Below are 23,042 nucleotides of genomic sequence, written 5' to 3'. Positions count from 1 at the left end.
TTGCCCGCAATCTAATTGAAAACATAACATATCTAATAGCAAATATAATCAAAATTTTCATATATTTTTAGTGCTATCAATTCAAATAAGATGTATTAAAATTTCTATCTTATTGTTCGCTCATACTGAAAGCAAAGCAGCACAGCTGAAAGTCTGTTAATATTTTACCTACTTGTTCGACACAAAACTGTATTATTTTTTAAATTAAATGGTTATGTTCATTTTTATCATTTCGGCCTCCCGGGGGTATATCGAGCCGACCGATATACGAATATTGCCGAAAGTAGCCGAATCTCTGGACCACAATGGTTTTTACCGTATACTAAATTTTAGACATCTGAGTCAACAGAAGTGCGTCAAACGAGAATATGTATAGTAAAGAACTAACAAAAAGGATTTTAATTAAATTAATTTTATTTAAATATTAGTTAACAGTTAAACGAAATATAAAACATGGTATACTGGAAGTCCAGTTATATTGGAATAATTGAAGACATTAAATATTATTACATTGTATTTGCCTTAAATTTAATACAATAATTTTTATAACAAATATAAAATAACAAGTATGAAAAAATATACATGGCCGCAGTAAAAACACTTGAAACGGGAACATTGTTAATTGAAAAATATCTTCTTCTTTCATGTTCTTCTTATATTTTCTCTTACCAAAACAAGCAAGACCTAATTATTATTTTTCCTGTTTTTGCGCCTTGTTCAGCATAGTCTATATAATTGATTATATTAAAAAATGTTACCATTTTCTGGTAACAAATAACAATAAACTTTTCAGTTCAATTAAAATCTCACAATTCTACGTTCTTTTAATCTAAATTTACAAAAAGCATTTCTGCTAACCTTTTGACCTCTTTTATGTTTTGCTACATGCTCCTTGCGTGCTCGAAGTTGAAAGTGCAGGTTCATCTATTACCATTAATCTATAGAGAAATAAATATTAAATTTTTTATTTCGTTTTAAAATCTCACAATATATGTTTTATATGTTTATATCTATTCTTATCTTTTTGAAGGTTTTAATGTCGAATAAACTTCTGTTTACTCTGATATATACTCTTTTCCTTTCCAATTAGTAAAATATCTATGAATAGAGACAGACTGTGTATTTAAATTCTTAATATACATAGACCATAATGAAAGACTTACTATTTAAATTGCAATTAGGAATTTTATAGCCTTTTAATTAAGACATGCTCTTCTACATCTGGGTCTATGGTCCTCCACTCTGAAATGCAATGAACAAACCCTTTTCTGCTCATATATGACCTTACAAGGAATTCTCTTCAGTTTCGCATTATCGGCTTTTCAAAGGCATTTCTTGCTTATATTCACACTCTATAAGGCCATATGTTTCATTTTTACACTTAAACATATCACTTTTTCCATAACTGCTGCAAAACTGACAAGCTGATAAGTAATAATCTTACAAAATCTATCTATCAAAAATATCAACCTGTCCTTTGTTACTCAGATCCAAAACCGTGTGTACTTCTGTAAACAATTTGCAAATGGACGTTACTTTAATAGATTGAATTTGTTAATAGTTATTATTTCCTTTCCTAGTTATATATTTATTAAACACCTTTATTAAAATTTGAGGAACATCAAAGAAAATTTTGTTCATACATATTTAAACGTTCAGTGGCTTATCCAGATTTAGGTCTATTGTACGTATAGTATATTGAAAGTTATTCTGTATATACGTCATATAAATTTGTGACGTCAAAACGTCGCAATGTTGCCGCATCAACTCTAAATTTTAGTTCAGTTTGTCTTTGATATACAACAAAATTCTAGTTTAAATAAAATAATGAAACAAAAATATTATCACACATATATAGTTAATTTTAACATTATAGTACTTCTAATGCATATATTATCGAAGGACTTAAAACTACAATTAAGAATACATATATAATAGTTGTAGGTTGTTTTATTGTTTGTTTAGTTTGTTTTTCCACACCACCCATTCAAGTTTCCATCATTTATCAATTTCTTTCTCTGTACGTCTTATCGAGTTCATCCAAACCCAAGGTGTTATTTTTTTTACAATGCTTCCTTCCACATATCCAAACAGTTCTTGATGGAATATCTTTCTCAACCAACATGTATATTATAATAATTCTTTGCGACCCCCAATATCAACTCGACTGAATATACAGTGATAGAGAGAAAGACGTTACACTCTGTGGTCATTGTTCAGCCATCTGATCTACTGTATATCTTTTTTCGGGCTTATTTCTAAAAAAAGGAAATTGCAAAAAAAAAACGTAATGAAGCATCAATGGTTCATTCTTTAACATGGTTTTTTCAAAACTTATTTTATGTATTTTAAGCCATTCCTTAATTGCATCCTTTGTTGATGCACTTGTTGGGATCGTCTCCACCAGTGTACTATGGTATGGTGAATTTTCCATAACAATAACTGATGATTCCTCCATGTTCTTTAAATGCTGATTTTCAAACCACAGCAAAAACGAGTTATAGTTCATTTCTCCAAAATAGTCACCCTTGGACTTAGAGGAAAACACTAATTCTGCGCCAAGAATAAAACTATTCCTGTTTCCTGCATGAAGAACTATATGCAATGAATTATTAATAAATGTTATGATTAACAAAACCTAATCAATAGTTATTCCAACAATTACCTTTTTCCATTAACTTTTGTTGTCTTTACACTACATTTATTATCACCTTGCCATGTGTGACCCAATGTACCATTCTAAAATATCCACGTCTCATCTAAATATACAAATTGATACAATAATTATTCCTTAATTTTGTTATGTTTTTAGAAACCGTATTCTTTTAAAAGCATTGTGTACAAGTCCCATTAAACCGATCACTGGGTTATCTTTACACCACTTAAATTCAATACTACCTAACAGTATATGAAGGAAAGTTCAATATCCCTTAAATAGCTGCATATCTTTCAGCTTCTTATGGATACTTTCAAGACTAACAATTTTCTCTGAAATAATTGTATTAAATTATGTATCGATTGAAAAAACGACTTACTGTTTTTATACATTTCGTATATTTGAACTGTGATACAGCTAACATTAAGCTGATCTGGATTCATCACCCGTTCTGCATAAAGATGGTTTCTTTTTGGTGAATTTAGGGTTATATTGGTTTTTTATTTTTTGAGATATTTTAGAGACTGTGCCCATACTAATATTCAGTGCAGCTGCAACTCGCTAAAAATATTTTCAATAAAGGCCTTGGCAATTTGAAATATATTAAAACAAAGCCTTAAAACAACGTTTGCCGGTTTATAACCCTTAATTATAATATTTTGAATAATTTTGCAGACGTTTGATAACCGGAGGACTTTGACAAGTTAGTTCGGTTTCACGTTCGAACTTATCAGGCAGCAGTATGTCTCTTTTTAACTAGAATAAAATGAGAAGGAAAATATAGTCTGATTCTGAAAACAATTTACAAATTGCGGCAGTCAATACATTAAACATCTTGTTGACGTATATACAAAAAAACTTTGAATAGACTATATCTAAATCATGCCCCCATTTATCTATGGACAAGTTGTAAATATGTTTACGTATCATTTTAAAACTGCTATCAAAATTATACTGATAAGCAAAACATATTATTACATCTACAGAGTTCTTATCAATAACACATTATTTTTATAGGACTCACCATGTGGTTTATTTATGTTGGAGTACTATGTTTATTATCGGTATGGTACTACATTAGGACTTATCGCGTATGGTCTCGTAGAGGAGTGAAACAAACCATACCATGGCCGTTCTTCGGGGATTCTGGGATAACTGTCTTCCAGCTAATGAGCGTCCCAGAGATTCTAAACAAAATTTACTACATGTATCCCAAAACCAGGTACGACTAATTTAATTTATTTATTAATCACAATACATTTTTTTTGTCAAATACATGAACGTTGGTTTTAAATAATTTTAAATGATTTATATGTTAATCTCAGCTAAATCTTCGCTCAAAATTCAAAATAATTTTTTTAGGGTGGTTGGAATATTACATTTCAATCTATAATTGTTCGGAACATTATATTATAACTATAAGTACATTATATTATAAGTATATAGTTATAACAATAATATCATATTACTACAAATTTTATTTCGTTTATAGAATAAAGCAAACATTTTAAAATGTATCAAACACATCAACTCATAAAAATATCCGTCCATTAACCACACTGTACTCAGCAATTAGTTTTTAGCTTCCTTCTCATCATTTCTAGTTATATATAGTTATTCTTTAGACAGTAGTTATCATATCACTGCAGTATCAAGATTTTTCTCTTTCATTTCTTCCAACGTATTATGATCTAATCTGCTTGTTAACAAGTTTGTTTTTTAGTTTATTGTTTTAAAAGATACCGGCATAATACCTACTTATAAGGACTGTGACTCTTCCACCCAAAGCATCTTGTACTCGTCAACTTTTTTGCTTTTCGTACTACTTAGCCTTTGTGTCTGAAATAATTTCAACATAGTTAACAAACTTCAAAACAGTAATCAAATTACTAGAATATAACCATACATCATAATATAAATATAAATTCCTACCTGTCTATATAATCCTTGTTTCTATGCTTGAGAGATGAATTGCTTGTTGACTCGATTTATGAATTTTGTGCCACCAAATATTTAAATCAACAGCTTTAATTTATGGTTTTATTGGGTCTAGCTCATAGTGAAATTTCTGTATATGTACATACAGTCTTTTTAAAATATTTTTTAAATTAAATATTTTGTGAAATATTTGTATTGTAAAGCAAATTTGTTCACATTATTATTTTCCAAAGTGTGGACCATACATATCTTCTCATCCAAGAATCCATAAGTCGGCTTATTTTTAGATATCTTGTTAAAAACTATTTTCTTGTATTTTGCAACATGTATCTAAATAATACTACAAATGAATTCTGCCTCACAGAACCAATTAGCATCGATAACAATCTCCCATTTAGGAGATTTCCTTCAGTTTGAGCTTATAATTCATAACCTCTGAGTTTTTTTCTGATTGACCATGGCAAATCTATTCGAAAGTATAACGATTTACATTGACTGTCCTAATGCTTCTTAAACTCTTCGATGCCTTTATTGTAGAACTATTTCCAAACGATTGAAATATTGTTTTCATTGGCTGCCTCAATTGAAGATCCTTTTGATTGTAGTAATTTAGTACCTATTTGTCCCATATCGACATAAGAAGAATACTTCTAACAGGGATCCGAACACGACACCAGGTTTGAAACCTACGTACACATACTAAAATTTTCGTATAAACTTATTAGCATCCAATATTATTAACGGCTCTTCTATGACATGAAATTAGACTTTACCGTTTTGCGGGTTCTTGATGGGTTCCATTCTTTTGAAAATAACAGAATCTTTAAACACAAAAACTAATAATTAGAATAATGAAAAATTTCCATAATTTGATAGTTAATAATATGCAGAAATCATATGAATCCGCAACAATTTAGTTTGTTGTATTTATTTTAAATACTCATTAGTATTAATTGCAACGAAATTGTAACGAAGCAAAAAATACTGATTGGTTTTAAACTTGTTTATTTGAATTTGAAAGTCACAGGTAGTCGACGGGAGGGTGGAAAAGACAGTTAGGTTTAGGGAAAGGTTGTTGCTGAAAAAAGTCTGGTTCTAGAGAATCACCACTTGCGAACAAGGGTTTGAGTTTGTAATGTCAGTTGTTGAAAATTATACGTATATTTGGAGAATATAATATGAATAGAATAAATTTTCTTGAATTCACTAATTAACACTCACTTGAATCTCAAGTTCAAATTTAGCTAAACCTACTATCTATTATTTTAAGCTTATATATTATGTCTAAGTTATTTAACTTTTTATAAACCTATTTAATTTTAAAACGAAAAAGAGAAAATAAAATAACATGTAAGGTAACAAATATATTTTATTTATCAATATATAAAATAAAGTATCCATTTATCTTTAAAATTACTCAATAATATACCTTGCACGACTTATAAAAACGATTAAAATCGATATGCATTACGCTTGTGTGTATAAAATAACAGGTCAATTGAAAAGTCCCCGGCCTACCATAATAAAACACATTTTTTTGACAAAATTAGTTTTTTTTATTCAACATAATTCCCTTCAAGGGTGATACACTGATTATAACAACCCTTCAACTTTTCGATACTATTTTTGTAGTACGATTTGTCCTTTATATTTTAATTTTGTAACTGTATTTTTTCCCTTCAAAAAGCAATATTTTATCAATCCGCGAAATTCCTTTTTATCCATTTTTTTCACAATAACAAAAGTTGCTTCACTCAAAATGCTATAATTCACAAACCAATGATCTGACAACTGTCAAATTTGTACACGCATCTTTTGAGGTTTAGGGCTAACTAAAAAACGTGTGGATTTAATTCTAGTAGCGCTATCTATGTGTCAGGACTTTTCAATTGACCTATTACATGTATAAATTCAAGGCTATACTCTTTTAACATTTCATATTATCCTTCATTTATTACCATTAATATAAAAGACTGTGACTTATATAACACACGTGTTGTATTTTTGACCTCATTTTCCCATTCTTGAACACTCGTAGCGTCACTTTTATGCTTTATACCTGTGGAATTCAATTGGTTTGCTTGCTGATTATTATATAAATTAATAAATCAATCATTCAGTCAATAAATCTTTCATTCCATTCTGTATTTCTTCCAATATAGCATACAGTTGAATTTTAGAAGCTAGTTTAGCTGCAATTATATTTTATGTGATTTTAAAAACATTCACCTCTCATTCTTTGATACAATCTTATGAATTCCTGATCGATTACGCTCAAATTTAGTAGTAGTAATATTTTTACTAAGATAGGAACTCGCAACCTAAAAATTCTTCAAGCGAGCCAAACTTCAATGCTTCTTGTTCAATTTTAATGCTGTGACATGATCAACGAACTGTGATTCTGTTGAGATATACACACATAAAGGACATCGAGTCATATTTATCTGTACTTTTACTTTTGCAGGATTAGCTATGCCTAAAATATAATGAATTCCTTATGGAATTGAATCCACTTTACAAAATTAAACTAAAAATTGAATAGATTCGCACCTGGATGGAATGTCTGTTCAGATTAAAAGTGTTGTAATATCTTTTTTGAAAATATTCATCATAACATTACAAGAACAAATAAACTATAAACAATTCTTAACCTTACAAAACAGACCTCATACCAACGGCAGGTCCAAAATCCAAAATGTCTGTTGTAATATACGGTTAGGATTCTCCAGAACTAAACACTACTTTTGCGGAAATAATAAATGAATGGAAAGAAAGGAAAAGAGAGGGAGGCACTTTGTTTTTCTTTTTCCAGAATGACCAGCTAGAACCAGATATGACTTCCATGATATGACTAGCAAAATACCATTGCTGATGTCGCTTCGGGTTCGAGATAAAAAGGTTTTGCGGGTGAGAGAGACCCCGGGCTACAACTGGGATTGCCACATGTAGTTTAACTACTGGGATTTATGGATGTGTAGTAATCTGATCAGGTTGTTTTCGTTCTGAGGCACCACGGGAGCACCGAGCTAACACCTTACACTGAGCATGGCCGTGCAGCTTTTCACGAACGGTATGCCTGATTCTAGGTGTGTGTTCACGTTCTTCATAAACCATGGGGCATTGAATAACGCGCGAACTTTTTGGACTGGAACACTTGGAGTAATGCAAGTTGTCTCTCAGAGACGTACCTGTACCATACCTGTACACCATCCGTAGAGGAAGACTTTATACAGAGTTGCTTTCTAGAGACTTGAGAGACACGGAATAGTACTGGTCTTTTATACCCTAGAACTGTATGGTACCAATCCACGAGAATTGCCGATCGTAGATTCCTGTGTTGACGTATATGTGGTATAGTGTTGATTGGTTCCTCATGTTTTTCTTCCATATTCATGTCGAGCAGGTGGATCTTGTTGAGTTTCGTTGATCTATTAGACACTTGAATCACGTCGGGTGGTCACCAAATGTAGGAATGTTCGTTTATTGCTGTATTTGTTTGCTTACACATTGACCGTTGTTCGTTAAAAGAAAATTGCACGGAAACTGAAAATACTGGTTGAGTTTCAGACTTGTTTAATTAAACGTTAAAGTTACACGTGGACAAGATAATTATTTTAAGGGTAAGGTTCTTGAGGAAGTAGTGCAGAGTTCCAAAAATAGAAAAAAGAGAGACGCGTTTTTTTTTATTCCATGATGACCAGCTAGAACCAAACGGTCTTTTGCTGATGTCGCTTCGGGTTGAGAATAATGAGTGTTTTGCGGGCGACAGAGACCTTGGGTTATGATTGAGGTTGCCGTAGTTGGTTTACTACCGAGGTTTGTGAATGGGTAGGGATTTAATCCAGGTGTTGTCGAGTTCTAAGGCGTCTATGCAGAACCTTACACTGAGTATGTTCCTGAAATTCTTCACAAACGGGATGCCTGATTCGAGGTGAGTCTTGACGTTCCTCACAAAACCATGACGCATTGGAGTAGTTCAAGTTGTCTCTCAGAGACACACCTGTACAACACATATGCTCCGTAGAGGCAGACTGGACGGACTAGTATTTTGTACAGAGTCGATTTCTGGAGGATTGGAAGTTTACTTTTTCTGCAGAGGAGTGGAAATAGTAGGCTGTACACGCCATTGCCTTTGCAAATAGCGTGCTATATTTGAGGTGACCATTGGAATCTGCAGTCGAACTGGAGACCAAGGTATGAAACTTTCTGGAGTCAGGGGTTGGGTACTTTATCAATTTGGAGGCGATAGGTGCAGAACTCCTTCTTGCAGTGGAACAGAACAGCCTGAGTTTTGCTCGTGTTTATCTGCAGCCGCCAGAATTTGTACCACGCAATCGCCTGGTTTAGCTGGTCTTGAAGTCTGTTGCGCCATATAGAAGTTGAATAGGGCTGGGGCTAGTGAAGCACCTTGCGGGACTCCTGCGAAAATCTGTTTACAAAAGGAGACTGTGTCACCGATCTTCACTTGAAAGGACCTACCATCCAAGTATTGATCCATCAGAGAGATTAGGTCATTTGGTAGATCAAGCTGTTTTCGGTTTGAATATTAGACCGTGGTGCCATACTTGATCGAAAGCTTTGGAGACATCTAAAAAGATGGCTCCAATTTTTCGACTTTTTCTTAATACCTGGTGGATTGTTGCTGCGACGCGGGCAGCTTGATGAAGGCTTGAATATTTGGCACGGAAACCGAATTGTTCGTTGGGGATTATGTGGTATGCGTCTGTGAAGTTGTTTAAAGCGTGTAATATCGCTTTTTCGACAAGTTTGGAGAGAGTCGTATTGGCCTTTTATACCTTAGAACCGCATGGTGCCAATCTACCAGCATTGCCAAGTGTAGATACATCTGTGGGCATATATGCAGTTGCCTAAGGAATCGTAGCGGTCGCTACAAATCTGCTAAATATCTATGTCAGATAGAAGACTTAATTTGACACCCGATTATTAATCAACACAATAAATGTAAAATTTAGAATATTCTACTGCAAAGTGTTTTAATGGAAAACATTGACGTTCAGTGATTGTTTTTGTTGTTGTTGATTCAGATTATATATTCAACGTTCTTTATAATATCATTATTACTTGAAACTAATTTAACGAGGTTTCAAAACTGTTACATTATTACAATGAAAATTTATCGCTTTTCAGGTACACCGGATTCTATCAATTTCAGGAGGCCCTTTTGCTACTGAAAGATCCCGAATTAATAAAACAAATCACTATTAAGGACTTCGACCATTTTACCGATCATCGCACTGTTGGAACTAGCGATGAAATTGATCCACTGTTCAACAAAAATCTTTTCTTTTTGAAAGGTAATTAGCATTTGGCTTTTTAAAGTATAAATTCATTTACTCCAGTTAGGTTTCTATTAATTTTTTGTTCATTTAATATTAAACATCACTCATCCCTTTTAAATAATATTTATCTGAAGCTTTAAAGTCGCATATCTCTAGTTTTACTTATTCATCGAAGCCTATAGCAATTCTAAATATGAAAGTAGTATTTTGCTTTTTTACTTCTCAAAAGGAAAAAATACAGCACTACCATATCTAAAATTGGGTAGTATTTATACATATTTCATCTCGCTCTATTGCTACAAGACTGAATATTGACCATTAAACAATTTTGGACAATTTACGTAAGACTATACCAAATAAAGGTCCAAACTTATTTTACAGTACAAATTTAATGCATTCATTATTCATTCAGTATTCTATTTATAAATCCTGCTGAAAGGAAATTAAATATAGCCACTTTTCAAATGAATGATTATGAGCGATAAAAAAAGAATCCAAATTATTGTAAAACCCACATTGCCAGCAGAGAATGGAAAGAAATCGACCTTTACAAATTGTTCGAACCAGACCAAACTATTAATACGACTCGAGAGTACCAACACTTAATGCGTCTGAAATAATTTTAAAAAAGACTTCATCAGCAGGAAATGCGTTATCTGTGTCTGTGTTGTTGGAATGGTGTAAATTTACTTAAAAAACATAACAGAAATTAATTTATCACCAGCCCATTATTTTAAAAATATAACATTAAAACAAATGCCTTTAATTGACATTATATGAAGAAAAATGTAAAATTCGTATAACCTCAAATATAATGTCAAATGAAGTTTGTAAAAATGTAAAATTCGTATTAAACTCGGACCGGATTTGTCTTTCTTTTCATCCTGGTTAAAATAAGACAGAATGCTGTTTGATGGGGCAGAACACGTAACGCAGTAAAAACCTTAGAAGTCATAAACGTGCAAATGTAAACCAAAAGTCAAATTTGTTAATATGTTGACGTCATACATTTTGATTGCGTGTATTGATCACTTAAATAAACCATCTACTTGGTATTTCTGTTTTGGTATTTCCACAATAAACTGCTTATGTACATTGTGGAGACTTTCACCAGACATTTTTAAGATCATGTCAAGGGTAGCAAAGCATGATGAAAAACTTAGCCACCCCTCGCACTGCATATTCCAAATGTTTACAGCAGTTACAATTTAAACAATTAAACTTAACAAATACCTGTAAATGAAAATTGGTCAATTTATTTTTAGGGCAAACCTGGAAGGATATGAGATCATTACTCTCTGGCTCATTTACCAGTAGCAAAATGAAAATAATGTACAATTTAATAGTCGAAGCTTCTGAAAATTTCGTTGACTACTTTTGTAGTAAAAACGAAGATTTAGTCGAAGTAGAATTTAAAGACATATTTAGCAAGTACGTAAATTAAATGACAATAAGAAACATATACAAACAAACAATAACATTTGTTGAATTTTTGTAGATATACCAACGACGTTATCGCATCTACATCATTCGGAATAAAAGTTGATTCATTACGAGAACCCAAAAATGAATTTTATGCTATGGGAAAGAAAATGACTAATTTCAACACTTTTCGTGGCCTAATTGGTGTTTTGTTATACATGGCCGTACCAACAATAGCTAAAGTAAGTAAAAATCTAATACACATCTTTTTATGATGATCAAAAATAAAAAGTATTTTGAGTTTTTTTTACGAAATATTTTGTAATTTCAATAGCGTTATCATAACATATAGTAGGCGTACCTAATCATAAATAATATTTCATAGATGGATTACTTCCTTGTTCCAATTTTTGACACTTATTCAAATTTTACATTGTCATGAGACAAAGTAAAATCAGATTTCTATTTCAAACACAAAATAGCCAATTTGTTTTAGTGTTTTATAATCGAGCTTTTCTTTCAACGACAATCAAAATGCATTTATGACAAATTATGTTATATTTGTTTTTAATTAAATACAACTTTGTAATTATTTTAACACATTTGTGATCATTAATTGCATCTTCATTAAATATTTTAAATAAATAATGTATCAAATATACCTTTTTCTTTGCTGATCCCTCATATAAAACTCTTGAAAATTAATTATAATTACCATATGTTTTTATATATAAAGGGAAAACGTAAAAAGTTTGTTGACATGAATGTTGTATGAAAAAATGTAATAATATGTTGATTAATTTAATGCCAGATTGCGCTTGCAGTCACTGCTGCTATTTAACATTGCTAAGGTATTTTATTATATATATATATATTTGTGTTTGTCAGCAATCAAAAAGTGAATGAAAATATCCATTCACTTACTTCTAAAATACAACCACTAGAGATGGAAAAATTTCTTAAAGAATCGATTTTTATTTCCGATTTTCTTTTTATATTTTTCGATTTTAAATTAAAAGATTAATATTTGTTAAAGTTAATAAATTTATTTATTAAATCGCAATGCTATGAACGAATAATTCAAATGTATTAAATAAAGCAAAAAAATAGTTGAGTTGTGAAACTGTTATTATTTCATCGTCACTGTCTTTTTACTTATTGTTTTAATTCAATTTTGTGTTCTTTCTTAAGATGCTTAATTAAACTGGTCGTACTATTATTAGATTTCAGTTGCTTTCCACATTGGTGACACTGCACATTAGATCCGTCGTTTACTTTTTCAAAATAAATCCACACGGCGCTAAGCGCGACCTTAATAAATATATTGACAAAAAATAATATTTAGTACAAATAAATATAAAACAATAAATACTTTTATATTTATATGACTTTTTATCGCAAGGTTTGTTGTGATCGTATATCGAACATGAAACTAGTCACATAACCGTAAAATCGAATCTCAAAAATCGATTAATTTAAGAAAAAACTCGGTTCTCGAGTAGAATTGGAATCGAATTTACCATGCCTGGAACCACAAACAAATGACGTTGTACTAGAAATTGCAGTGGCCATTTAACTGAAATGGTTTTCTAGAGATAATCTTATAGCTATTATCTTGACTGAAGTAACAATATTTTTAAAATTTTTACAAATCAATAACTTTAATAGCGTAATAATCTAAGAAATAATTGTATAATATTTAACCATCGGCGGAAATCCATGAAACATTTATGCACTGATTAAATTTATTTATTGAAATAAAACTGTAATAATGTTTAAATCAGATTTATTAATAAAAGTAACGATTGAACAACACCACATCTTATAACATATCTAATTAAAATAATATAATTTGCAGCTCCTGAAAATTAAAATATTAGCGAAAGACGCTTCGGATTTTTTTATAAACATCATAGACCAAGCCATTAGAATGAGAGAAGAAAATCATGTCGTTAGAAAAGATATGATCAATATAATGCTTGAAGAAAGAGAAGGAAAAGCTAGGCAAGATGACGAAGAGGTTATAGATTCAGGATTTGCTGTTGTGGAAGAATCTCAGAATATCAGTAAGACGGTTACTCACATTACAAATTGACCAGAATTAACGAATGTTCTTTCTAGCAAAACATCCTAAAAAACAGATGAATCTAACCAACTTGGATATTACAGCTCATGCCATGATATTTTTCTTAGCTGGTTTTGATACTGTGTCTACCGCTATCTGTAACTGCTGTTACGAACTGGCTATCAATCCAGATATCCAAGACAAACTGCGAAATGAAATTAAGAAAACAATGAAAGAACATAATGAGAAGCTAACTTATGAATCAACTTTGCGTATGAAATATTTGGACATGGTTATCACAGGTAAAGAAATACTAATTAAAAATAATTCAGTTCATAACCAATAAAATCATATTCTATACTTTTTACAAATATTACATTTCATAGAAGCACAATATTTTTTGAACTTAATATTTGTGTGGTAAATTGTCAGAAATCTGAAGTCTAAATAAAGGGAACAAGCAATAATTTTGTTAAAAAATCTATATTATTTGTACACCAAAATAACAGAAAATATTATTTCAGAAACCTTGAGAAAGTATCCAGGACTGTCTGCCACTGAGCGTGTATGCGTTAAACCATACACTATCGAACCAGTATACCCAGACGAACAGCCAGTTCACCTAAATGTTGGGGACATTGTCTTCCTACCACCATATAGTCTCCATCACGATCCCAAGTATTTTGCGGACCCTGAAAAATTTATTCCAGAACGATTTTCAGACGACAATAAAACGTTGATAAACAAATATACATATATGCCATTTGGGATCGGCCCAAGAGCCTGTATCGGGAGTCGATTCGCATTACTTGAGATGAAAACCTTGTTAATACAATTGGTAAACAAATTTGAAATTGTTCCTGTTCGGAAAACGAAAATTCCTATGGAATTATGCAGGAGCACGATGAGCGTTATGTCCAAAGACGGGTATTACGCGGCTTTTAAACTACTAAAGTGAATTAGCATATTGTATTATTCCTTCTATGTAAGTAATAACTGTATTAATAAAAGCGACTAATAAATTTAAGAAAACTCACCTATCCGTCTTTAGAAATTGAAATCCCTCATTCTTCTGCTATTTTTAGTTTTGTATTTTAGCTAAATGGCTTATTTAATGTAAATAAAAATGATTTGTTAGTTGTTATTGAGATTATAGATAGTTATATAGATATATATATATATATATATATATATATATATATATATGTATATAAATATATATAAAATATTTATGTATAGAGTATTATATAGTTATATTAGTTTTTTTGGTAGAGACACATTATTTTCATTGCTGTCCTTTTATCTTTTAAATAGCCGTTGATAGATAGATAAATGCTCTCTACTAGTTGTTCGTCTTCTTTTCCTACATGTTAGAATGGGCTCTTTTATCGATATAAAACGGATATTTAGTCGGCTTGGTTGGAGCAGTGGTCAAGAATATAGTTGATAGACGCGGGTTCAAATCCTGCTAGGGCATTTTCATTCATTACACATATCGTGTTTATGATTGTAATTGTAGATAGTCTTTATAGGCAACAGTGACAAGGAATAACCATCACAGCAATGTCAGTAAACAGGCTAGATAAGACCGGATGTCTTCTGTGATGGTCTCTATGTTGGTCACTCAGTAGGCTTAATGCTGAGGACCGTGGTTCGGAGCCCTCGATGGTAAAAAAGAGAGTAAAATATATATAACGATATTTAACACAATATTCTGCGGGGCTTCCCATAGAATATAAAATTGCAACTCCATGATAAGATATTTTTTGTAAATATCTAATCAGATACATTAGCCTCTCCATTGGACTATAAATTTTACTAAATTAAGACTAAAAGTAATATAAACCCAGTAGCAGATCACCATCAAGATAGCTCCCCCCCCCAATATACAAAATATATCGCATGATGATATATAAAAAAACCAATGGCAGTCAATAACTAAAATGTAATAATATTGGATGACAATACAATAACAATAATGTAGCTGTTTTTTATTAAACACAGTTTGTTTTTAATTTTTATCACATTTTTCCCATTCAATAATTGCAAATATAAAGAATAATGTGCCAAATTATATTGAAAATAAATACTCTTGAAAAAATATTACCTGCTGTACACTACATGGCCTGAAGAGTACATCATGAGAAAAGCAATTTTAACGGAATAGCAAAATCGTTATCTGATTTATTTAACAAATAAAAAAATAAGGTAACATCATATAACAATATCATTTCAGTTCCAATTAATATCACACTTGCCTCTCTCCTACAAGTAAAAAAATAAACTACAGAAAACTCTGAAAATGTTATTAATATAACAACACGTGTTCCTTTTTAACCTCACGAAGGAAATATTGAAACATTCCACAAATAATATTAATAATAAGAAGCAATTGTATCTGTAATTAAAAGGCTAAATTTGGTTTCCCGAAATGGGATCCGCAGATATTCTCAAGCCTAGCTCTCGTCCTCGTTGACGGACCGCCTATTCCTGTTCCTTGCCCCTCGTCTAATCTGGTTTAAGCAAGCTAACATCCTAATCATGAAAGCCGCTGGAACAGTTATGGTATCTCTGGTTTCTTCGAGCATGATTGCGTTTCTACTGATGAGCTGCAAATAAACAGTTTTTGTATATTTTACTTTAAAAAGCAGACAACAATAATAGTGGAATATTGTTTTTTTGTTCGGTTGGAATTTTATTATTTAATAATATTGAACATTTCCTTCTCCACGAAGACCACTGTCCTATATATATAAATTTTATGACAGCCTAGAGAGTAATTGAAACGTCAAAACAACGCCAAGATTTCAACACGTTAACCACTGACAAAATCGTGTGGAAGAGAAACGTAACATATTTTATATTCGATTTGATTTTACAAAATAATGAAAATCGCCATACCAGCGTCGCTTACTAGGTGCAAAGAAACAATTCCAGGCTTACTAAAACACTGAAAAAATTTAAGAAAAATCGCTCCAGTGGTTTAGAAAGGACTCGATGGCAGTGACAGATAACCATTATTACAGTATTACTGAACATGACTACTTACGTCGTCGGCTGATTCTTTGTTAAAACCGCAATCTTCCAATACTGGAGACCATAATTTGATGTCATGATCTATGCCGCTGCTCGCTAATAGCGGTAAATGAGGATGTGGTCTCAAACAATTTACCACATGCTGGTCAGCTTGAAGCAACATCTTCAACTCGGCCGTGTGACGATCCCAAATAAACACATGTCCACAATCCGAGCCTGACATTACATAATCGGAGCCCCAGAATGTTGCTTCTTTGATCATAGTCCTTAAAGTATTACCATATTTCATAATCGATATATTTAAACATATACTGTCTTACCTGGCATTTCGATGACCAGTATATTTTTGCTTTACCTCAGCTTCATATAAATTTGTAACTCGTTCATCGCTCCTTTCTACAGCTGGTTCAGAAGATACAACGGATTCTTCTTCTGGATAATCTACGTCCATCTAAGAACAAAGAAATTTGCAATGTGAATATAAATTGCGATTATAATCATTATTACCTCTAGAGCTCTGTTGGAAGTTTGAGAAGTTTCTCCAATTTCAGCCGGATCTGGATTTCTTTCTGTTTCATTTGCAACTGGTGTAGGTACTGTCTCATTATTTGCTCTTAAACTTATGGTAGAACTGGAGGTGCTCTGCTCTGAATACCTTTAAAATACCTCTTTAATAGTAAATAACAACTGCAGGATTCGATTTTTTGCACACCGAAAACTAACTGATGGTTCCGCACCATGCTGATCAATGAAACCTTGACGCAAATTTCTAAGAGCAGCTAAGTGTGTATGAAGATCACTAGTAACAGTAGAAGACCCACTTCTACCTTCTGACGTATTGGTGCTTGGATGTGGTGTAGATGGTTCTGAAGATGATGTCTGGGGTCTGAAAAACCCATAGAGATTACTCATATAGAACTTCAAAATAAATTCCGGTCCTGACAAATAGATGGCGTCACCTCATAAGCTTGTTAAACCTATGTTAACATCCGACAATTTAGTATGTTGTTTAAAAGATAAAATGATTTTAGTTGCAAAAAAACTTGTTATTAAAAAAATAGGTACAAAATAATTTCGTGTATAGATTAAACTTTGCTTCTTTTGCGAAAAATGCTATCCAAGCAAAACAATAGCTTTAACAGTGACTAATGGCAATTTAGAGACTTAAATGAATGTTTCAGGTGATGAGGACTGATTCAGAGTTGTTATTAAAGTTGAGATCTATTTTAAAAGATAGAAAAAAAAAGAAAAAATAGTGAATTGCTGAACTGAATATCACTTGCAGAAGGCAATCACTCATTTCTTGTCAAATCTTCTTGAATTGTGTCCAAAAGTTGATAATTTATTATATTAGATTATTAAGATTTAAAGAATGATATGTTGACGTGAACAGAATTAAAAATAAATAAAGAAAATTTACAATATTTAACAATAAAATGTAGTAGAAAACCTTGTTTTTTGATCATAAATTTTAAAAAAAATCAACATTCAAAGATAAAACAATATTTCAGTCCTATTATATCTTGAAGTATTTTGTGTCGTATCGCATAAAAATAAATTGTCGTCTGATTATAAGTACCAATTTGATAACATGGAGGATTTAAATAACAAAAACTAAAATAATTATGAATATATGGTCAGAGTTCAAACACATGGGTTAAAAAAACAACAGTCTAAAAATAAGGAAAGATCCCAATTGAATATTTTTTTAATTTCTAAAATTAAAACTCCATAATTATTACATCCCATCTCCATACATATGTGGGATTTTTTAATAATTACCGGACGGTGGGAGTAGTGTATAGCCATCATATTTAAGATGTTATTTTCTTATTAAGTTACAAACACTACCGCTAAGTTAGGCGATTTGGTGAATTGTGGTTGTAACAGAACGTCCAATTAAAAAACTTTAAACTTTACATATTATAAAAATCGATGTTAATCAGAACCCCGGTTTTAGCCAAAAAATCAGAATTAGCAACAAAGTGCAGTTTTGACGAATTAGCATGTAAACAAGCATCATTGTCATATTTGAAACCATTCGAGTTTCACCAGAAGATAACAAAACAAATGTATATCACGTAAAAAAATCAAATCAATTAGATTATTTTATGTTGTTGGATTTATATATGATATTCTTCGACTTGGATGATACTTCCATATATGTTTTATTTACAATTATTGCAATTATTTATTCCTAATTTGTTTAACGTCAAGAAATGTATTTAAAGAAATGATGCTTCTTATTGAAGTTCCGATTGAAAAATTAAAAATTAATAGAGAGCACTAAAATTTGTCTTAAGCAAATTATTATTATAATATAATAAAATTTTAAAATAACAATTGTTTAATAAAAAGTATTAATAAAAATATATATTAATATATTAATAAAAAATAAAATAAAAATTAAGTAATAATAGATATTATCGAATTTTTTTCTAGAAAAATGATTATAATAATTAAAGGGAAATTTTAAAATAATAGTTGTTTGGTATTTTTACCAGTTCTTTATATTTCTGATACCGATTATCTACTTAAAATAATGTTTATTGAGAAAAATAGTAGTTTTTTATTTAATATATTTTTCAAGGATATTACATTTAAAATATGAAAATTTAGTGTTGGTAAAAATAATATCAAAGGACGCATGATACACATGATTTAAAAAAAATCAAATAAAACAAAAGAAAACGAATTTAGCTAATACCATACAGAACCTATTTCATTATATTTCAACGTCGATACTCTAAAGTTGACTTAACCTCATAGAGGTTGGTTTATAATTCGGTCATAAAGCCAATTTGGACCTATGAGGTTTAGATATGAGGTTTCACTAAAACATCAAACCAACTAGTAGTCCAACGCTGCCAAAACAAAATTCTACGATACTTATAGCTGCATAACCACCGAAGAGCTGTACGATGACCTAGAAATCAAATGCATTCGCCTTAAAACATGAAATTAGATTACTAATGAACACACAGCAACGTTGAAGCAATACTGGACAACACAAAGAAAATCAGAAAATTAAAGCGAACCAAACCACACGAACTTGTATAGTGTATAAGTGTTTTAACTATACGTTAAAGAGATTAATTATTTTAATTTAAGAAATACTTATGAATTGACAGGCCCCTATTGACAGCATATAGTATACATATTAATCACCATTTTCGGTATTTAGAAGACATCCAATAACAAATCTTTAAGATTCTATAACACACAGTAATTCACTAATTTCATAATGAAAAATATAACACGTGTAAGGAATTCCACAAGAACTAGGACTGTAACATATTAAAACTTTGAATTATTTTTTAGTTATTTAAAGCATGAGCCAAAGATGGATTCGATTCAATTACAATTAACAACTGGAACACCGAATAGTTTTTTTTTCCAAAAAAAGATAAATTTGTTGGAAAAAGAACATACTACCTCGACAAATTTACTTTACTCAACGAAATTTAGCAGAAAACTTAGCCTTGCCCCTTTTTAATGAAACTCTCAAACTCACCACCCACAACATATACCGTGTTAGGAACCAATTCTGTATAAACACTAACTCAATAGAAGAAATATTAATATGTCAAAATAAGAAGAAAGTCAATTATCCAATGTACCTTCTCATTTAGTGACTCATTTTTATTTTTTTATTGCTTGTTTATATTGTAATTATAAGCTCATTTTAAACAGCTTTTAACCATCACCTTATGGCTTATAATACTATAATATTTATTAAAATGAAAATATGAACACTGACCTGGAGTTATTATTGATCCCGACGTCGATTCCTCCACTGCCATCATCTGTTTCCATACTTCCTCCTACACTTTCCTGAAATAAAAAAAAAAGAAAAACAATCACTCAACATCAATACTATTTTGTCCACCGATCTAACCTGAATACCAGCGGTTCCTCCTTCTCTAGCTTCCAAAGCCCTTTGGGCGTGTTCCTCCGGGTCCAATGAATCTTCTCCACCAGCAGAAAGTGCCGCTCTAGTCATAGGATCATTGAGCATACGCGAAAGCACATCAGTCATTCTTTGCATCAGTGTAGCTTGTAATTGTGGTCGAGCTTGGCCTATACCTTGATTATTTTATTTCAAAATCTATTCTATTGGTTTTAAGAGTTACATACACAATTACATTTATTTTTTAAAGATACAGGGAACAATAATTTATGTATAGTATTCCATAAAGCTGAATAACATGAATATAAATAATCAATCAATTTCTTCACAAATTATCATATCAAATTAATCATAGAAATAACTCAAACAGAAATTGAATATGAAAATAATTATCAATTAATGTCTTCTTCCAATGTAACATTTTATTTAAAATTTAGAATGAAATATTTCTAATGTGTATATAACTCTTCAAGTTAATTATCTCACCAACAGCAACTGCAGTCTCTCTTTCAGGTCTAGCATCTGGGCCTGTATCGGACCAATCTCCTCTCAATCTTAATCGACGAACTGGTGGCGGCGAAACTCTTTCTCGTTTACCTCGAACTGCTCTAATTTTGTCCCATGCTGATAGTTTTTTTCCAGGATTTTTCTGCTCAGTAGTAGAACATTCCTATGAATTTTAATTAGCTATGTGTTATCTTTATAACGTTTCAAATTAAATAAAATATATTTACCTGTACATTGAATAAATACAAATAATCTGAAGAATAACTGACCAACATGTCTTTACCATCACTATCATAATTCAAAGAAGTTATCCTATAATGTCTTTCTTCGCCAAATTTAGGTGCTACAAAAGTGCAGAATGGCTGGGCTAAAAGATGCTCTATGAAAATATAAACATATATTGAATCAAAATACCGACTAAAAACCAGTATTTTGTATTATTACCACCAGGAGAAACACTGAGATATCTTCTGTCATAAACCCTCACTGTTGAATCAGCACAAGCTACAGCCAACTGATGAGGAGCAGTAGGACTTATAGCTAAAGCTGTGATAGCTCTCTGGCAAGATATTAGAATGTCTTCTCTACATCGCTGTTGAAGGCAGCTGCAACCAAAAATATATAAATTAAGGAAAACACATATTTTCTTTTTGTTTGTAAAACAATTTTAAATTAATTTTAATATATTTTAATAAGATCATTATAATACCAGATGAAAGATATTGTTTCATTATGTAAGTATTATAAAAAGAATTAATTCTTTGTGTTTATTGTACATTAAAGTTTTATTACATTTAAAAAACTGGGTACCTGCTCTTAATTCTCAAGTCAAACCATCTTACTGTTCCATCTTCTCCACAACTCATAAAAGTGAAGGGGTTATCAGGAACTGTCATAACCTCATATGTAGTACCACCATGACAAGCAAATTGGTTAAGATATGTATCTTGTGGACGAATCACATCTTAAAAAAAAGTTTATAGTAGTTTGAAACACATATTACTGCATCTTACCTGTATGAAGGATGACCCCATCACCTGAACAGCTGACAATTTGTTTATCATTAGTACAAGGCAAAAACTTTGCACTAAATATATTTGCTCGGTGACTAGTGTAATAGTCAGCTTCAACTTTGTAATTAAAAGCATTGGTTATTACTAAATGTTGATCATCGGAACCTGATAATATAAGACTTCCCTTTTCATTCCAACAAATTGTATTTACACATCCTCTATGAACTTGTAGACGTTTAATAAGGCTTAATCTTTGAACTAAAGCTAAGTCATCTATAATCAGAGTTAAACATTGATTATTCGCTATTTTGTCAAATTTACCTTACCTTTGGCTGTGTTTGAAAGACTTCTTATATTTGTATCATGCTGCCGATTCCATAATTGGCGAAAAACCGATTTTCTTTTGTCAGCCATGTCATGCAAAAAAAAGAAAACCAAAAATATTAAGAGTGGCTCGATTTTTTATATATTATAACTCTATGAAACTAAAAATAGACCGAGAACTAGAGATCATTTTTTCTCGATCACTTAAAACGAATGAAAGCCGTCAAAATACATTTACAAGTTCTGGGACACGAGATCAACAACATCTGGTATATTTTTGTACCGTCAAACAAAACTTATGATCTTTGTTGCTTTTTGGATAGAGAAAACAAACCAAAAAAATAATGACAATAAACTAGCCAACCAGTCAAACGTCAGATTATTGTTTAGGGTTAAAATTTGATAGGGCGCATGTGTCGATAATAGAGAATACTCGACACAAAAATCATTAACAAACTTTCTTTTTAATTCTGAATCATAGAGTATAGTTATATATATATATATATATATATATATATATATATATATATATATATATATATATATATATATATATATATATATATATATATATATATATATATATATATATATATATATATATATATATATATATATATATATATATATATATATATATATATATATATATATATATATATATATATATATATATATATATATATATATATATATATATATATATATATATATATATATATATATATATATATATATATATATATATATGTTATGAATATAACTAAGATATAATCTAATAACCCTATCAATTTTATTTGTTTATTTGTTCATTACTTTGTCTATCGAAGGGTAAATTTATATACATATAAAGTTTTTACTTAAAACATTT

The 23,042-nt window shown here is 30.8% G+C and overlaps 2 protein-coding genes and 1 long non-coding RNA gene across 7 annotated transcripts in view; 1 reads left to right on the top strand and 2 right to left on the bottom strand.

Annotated features, from left to right (window-relative positions):
• LOC143206525 (cytochrome P450 9e2) overlaps nucleotides 1-14,417 on the top strand; it is a 90,171-nt gene extending 75,754 nt beyond the window's left edge. For both annotated transcript variants that reach the window (XM_076419109.1, XM_076419110.1), the window contains exons 2-8: nucleotides 3,674-3,878; nucleotides 9,743-9,909; nucleotides 11,160-11,325; nucleotides 11,393-11,558; nucleotides 13,175-13,382; nucleotides 13,438-13,683; nucleotides 13,906-14,417. In XM_076419109.1, coding sequence (XP_076275224.1) covers nucleotides 3,674-3,878; nucleotides 9,743-9,909; nucleotides 11,160-11,325; nucleotides 11,393-11,558; nucleotides 13,175-13,382; nucleotides 13,438-13,683; nucleotides 13,906-14,339 — 1,592 coding nt within the window. In that variant the 3' untranslated portion in view covers nucleotides 14,340-14,417. The remainder of the gene's footprint in view (nucleotides 1-3,673; nucleotides 3,879-9,742; nucleotides 9,910-11,159; nucleotides 11,326-11,392; nucleotides 11,559-13,174; nucleotides 13,383-13,437; nucleotides 13,684-13,905) is intronic.
• LOC143206535 (uncharacterized) overlaps nucleotides 1-23,042 on the bottom strand; it is a 553,256-nt gene that overhangs the window by 180,155 nt on the left and 350,059 nt on the right. The window lies entirely within an intron of this gene.
• Nucleotides 15,307-22,559, bottom strand: LOC143206521 (DDB1- and CUL4-associated factor 6). 4 transcript variants are annotated; one of them, XM_076419103.1, is made up of 13 exons: nucleotides 22,174-22,559; nucleotides 21,848-22,120; nucleotides 21,645-21,798; nucleotides 21,279-21,439; nucleotides 21,062-21,213; nucleotides 20,814-20,997; nucleotides 20,316-20,503; nucleotides 20,178-20,251; nucleotides 17,130-17,303; nucleotides 16,925-17,072; nucleotides 16,738-16,868; nucleotides 16,431-16,683; nucleotides 15,307-15,990 (listed from the first exon to the last, which is right to left on the bottom strand). In XM_076419103.1, exons 1-13 carry the CDS (start codon nucleotides 22,259-22,261, stop codon nucleotides 15,838-15,840), a joined length of 2,133 nt encoding a protein of 710 aa, XP_076275218.1. In that variant the 5' UTR covers nucleotides 22,262-22,559; the 3' UTR covers nucleotides 15,307-15,837. The 4 variants fall into 4 exon arrangements, with proteins under 4 accessions (XP_076275218.1, XP_076275219.1, XP_076275220.1 ...); XM_076419104.1 differs by having other exon boundaries at nucleotides 20,316-20,497; XM_076419105.1 differs by having other exon boundaries at nucleotides 21,062-21,201.

The sequence above is a fragment of the Rhynchophorus ferrugineus genome, unplaced genomic scaffold (genome assembly GCF_030347505.1).
Source record: "Rhynchophorus ferrugineus isolate W39M unplaced genomic scaffold, kcgeb_rfMv2 rfM1, whole genome shotgun sequence".
NCBI lineage: Eukaryota > Metazoa > Arthropoda > Insecta > Coleoptera > Curculionidae > Rhynchophorus > Rhynchophorus ferrugineus.
The sequence above is the reverse complement of the archived record's forward strand: the minus strand, read 5'-3'. Positions and strand labels throughout refer to the sequence as shown.

Excerpts from the sequence above, each read along its gene's own strand:
- LOC143206521 (XM_076419103.1), bottom strand. The coding sequence starts at position 22,261 with ATGGCTGACAAAAGAAAATCGGTTTTTCGCCAATTATGGAATCGGCAG. Across the intron at positions 21,440-21,644 it reads GACTTGAGAATTAAGAGCAG|CTGCCTTCAACAGCGATGTA; the intron begins GTACCCAGTTTT and ends TTTTGGTTGCAG. Across the intron at positions 16,869-16,924 it reads CTTCCAACAGAGCTCTAGAG|ATGGACGTAGATTATCCAGA; the intron begins GTAATAATGATT and ends CTTTGTTCTTAG.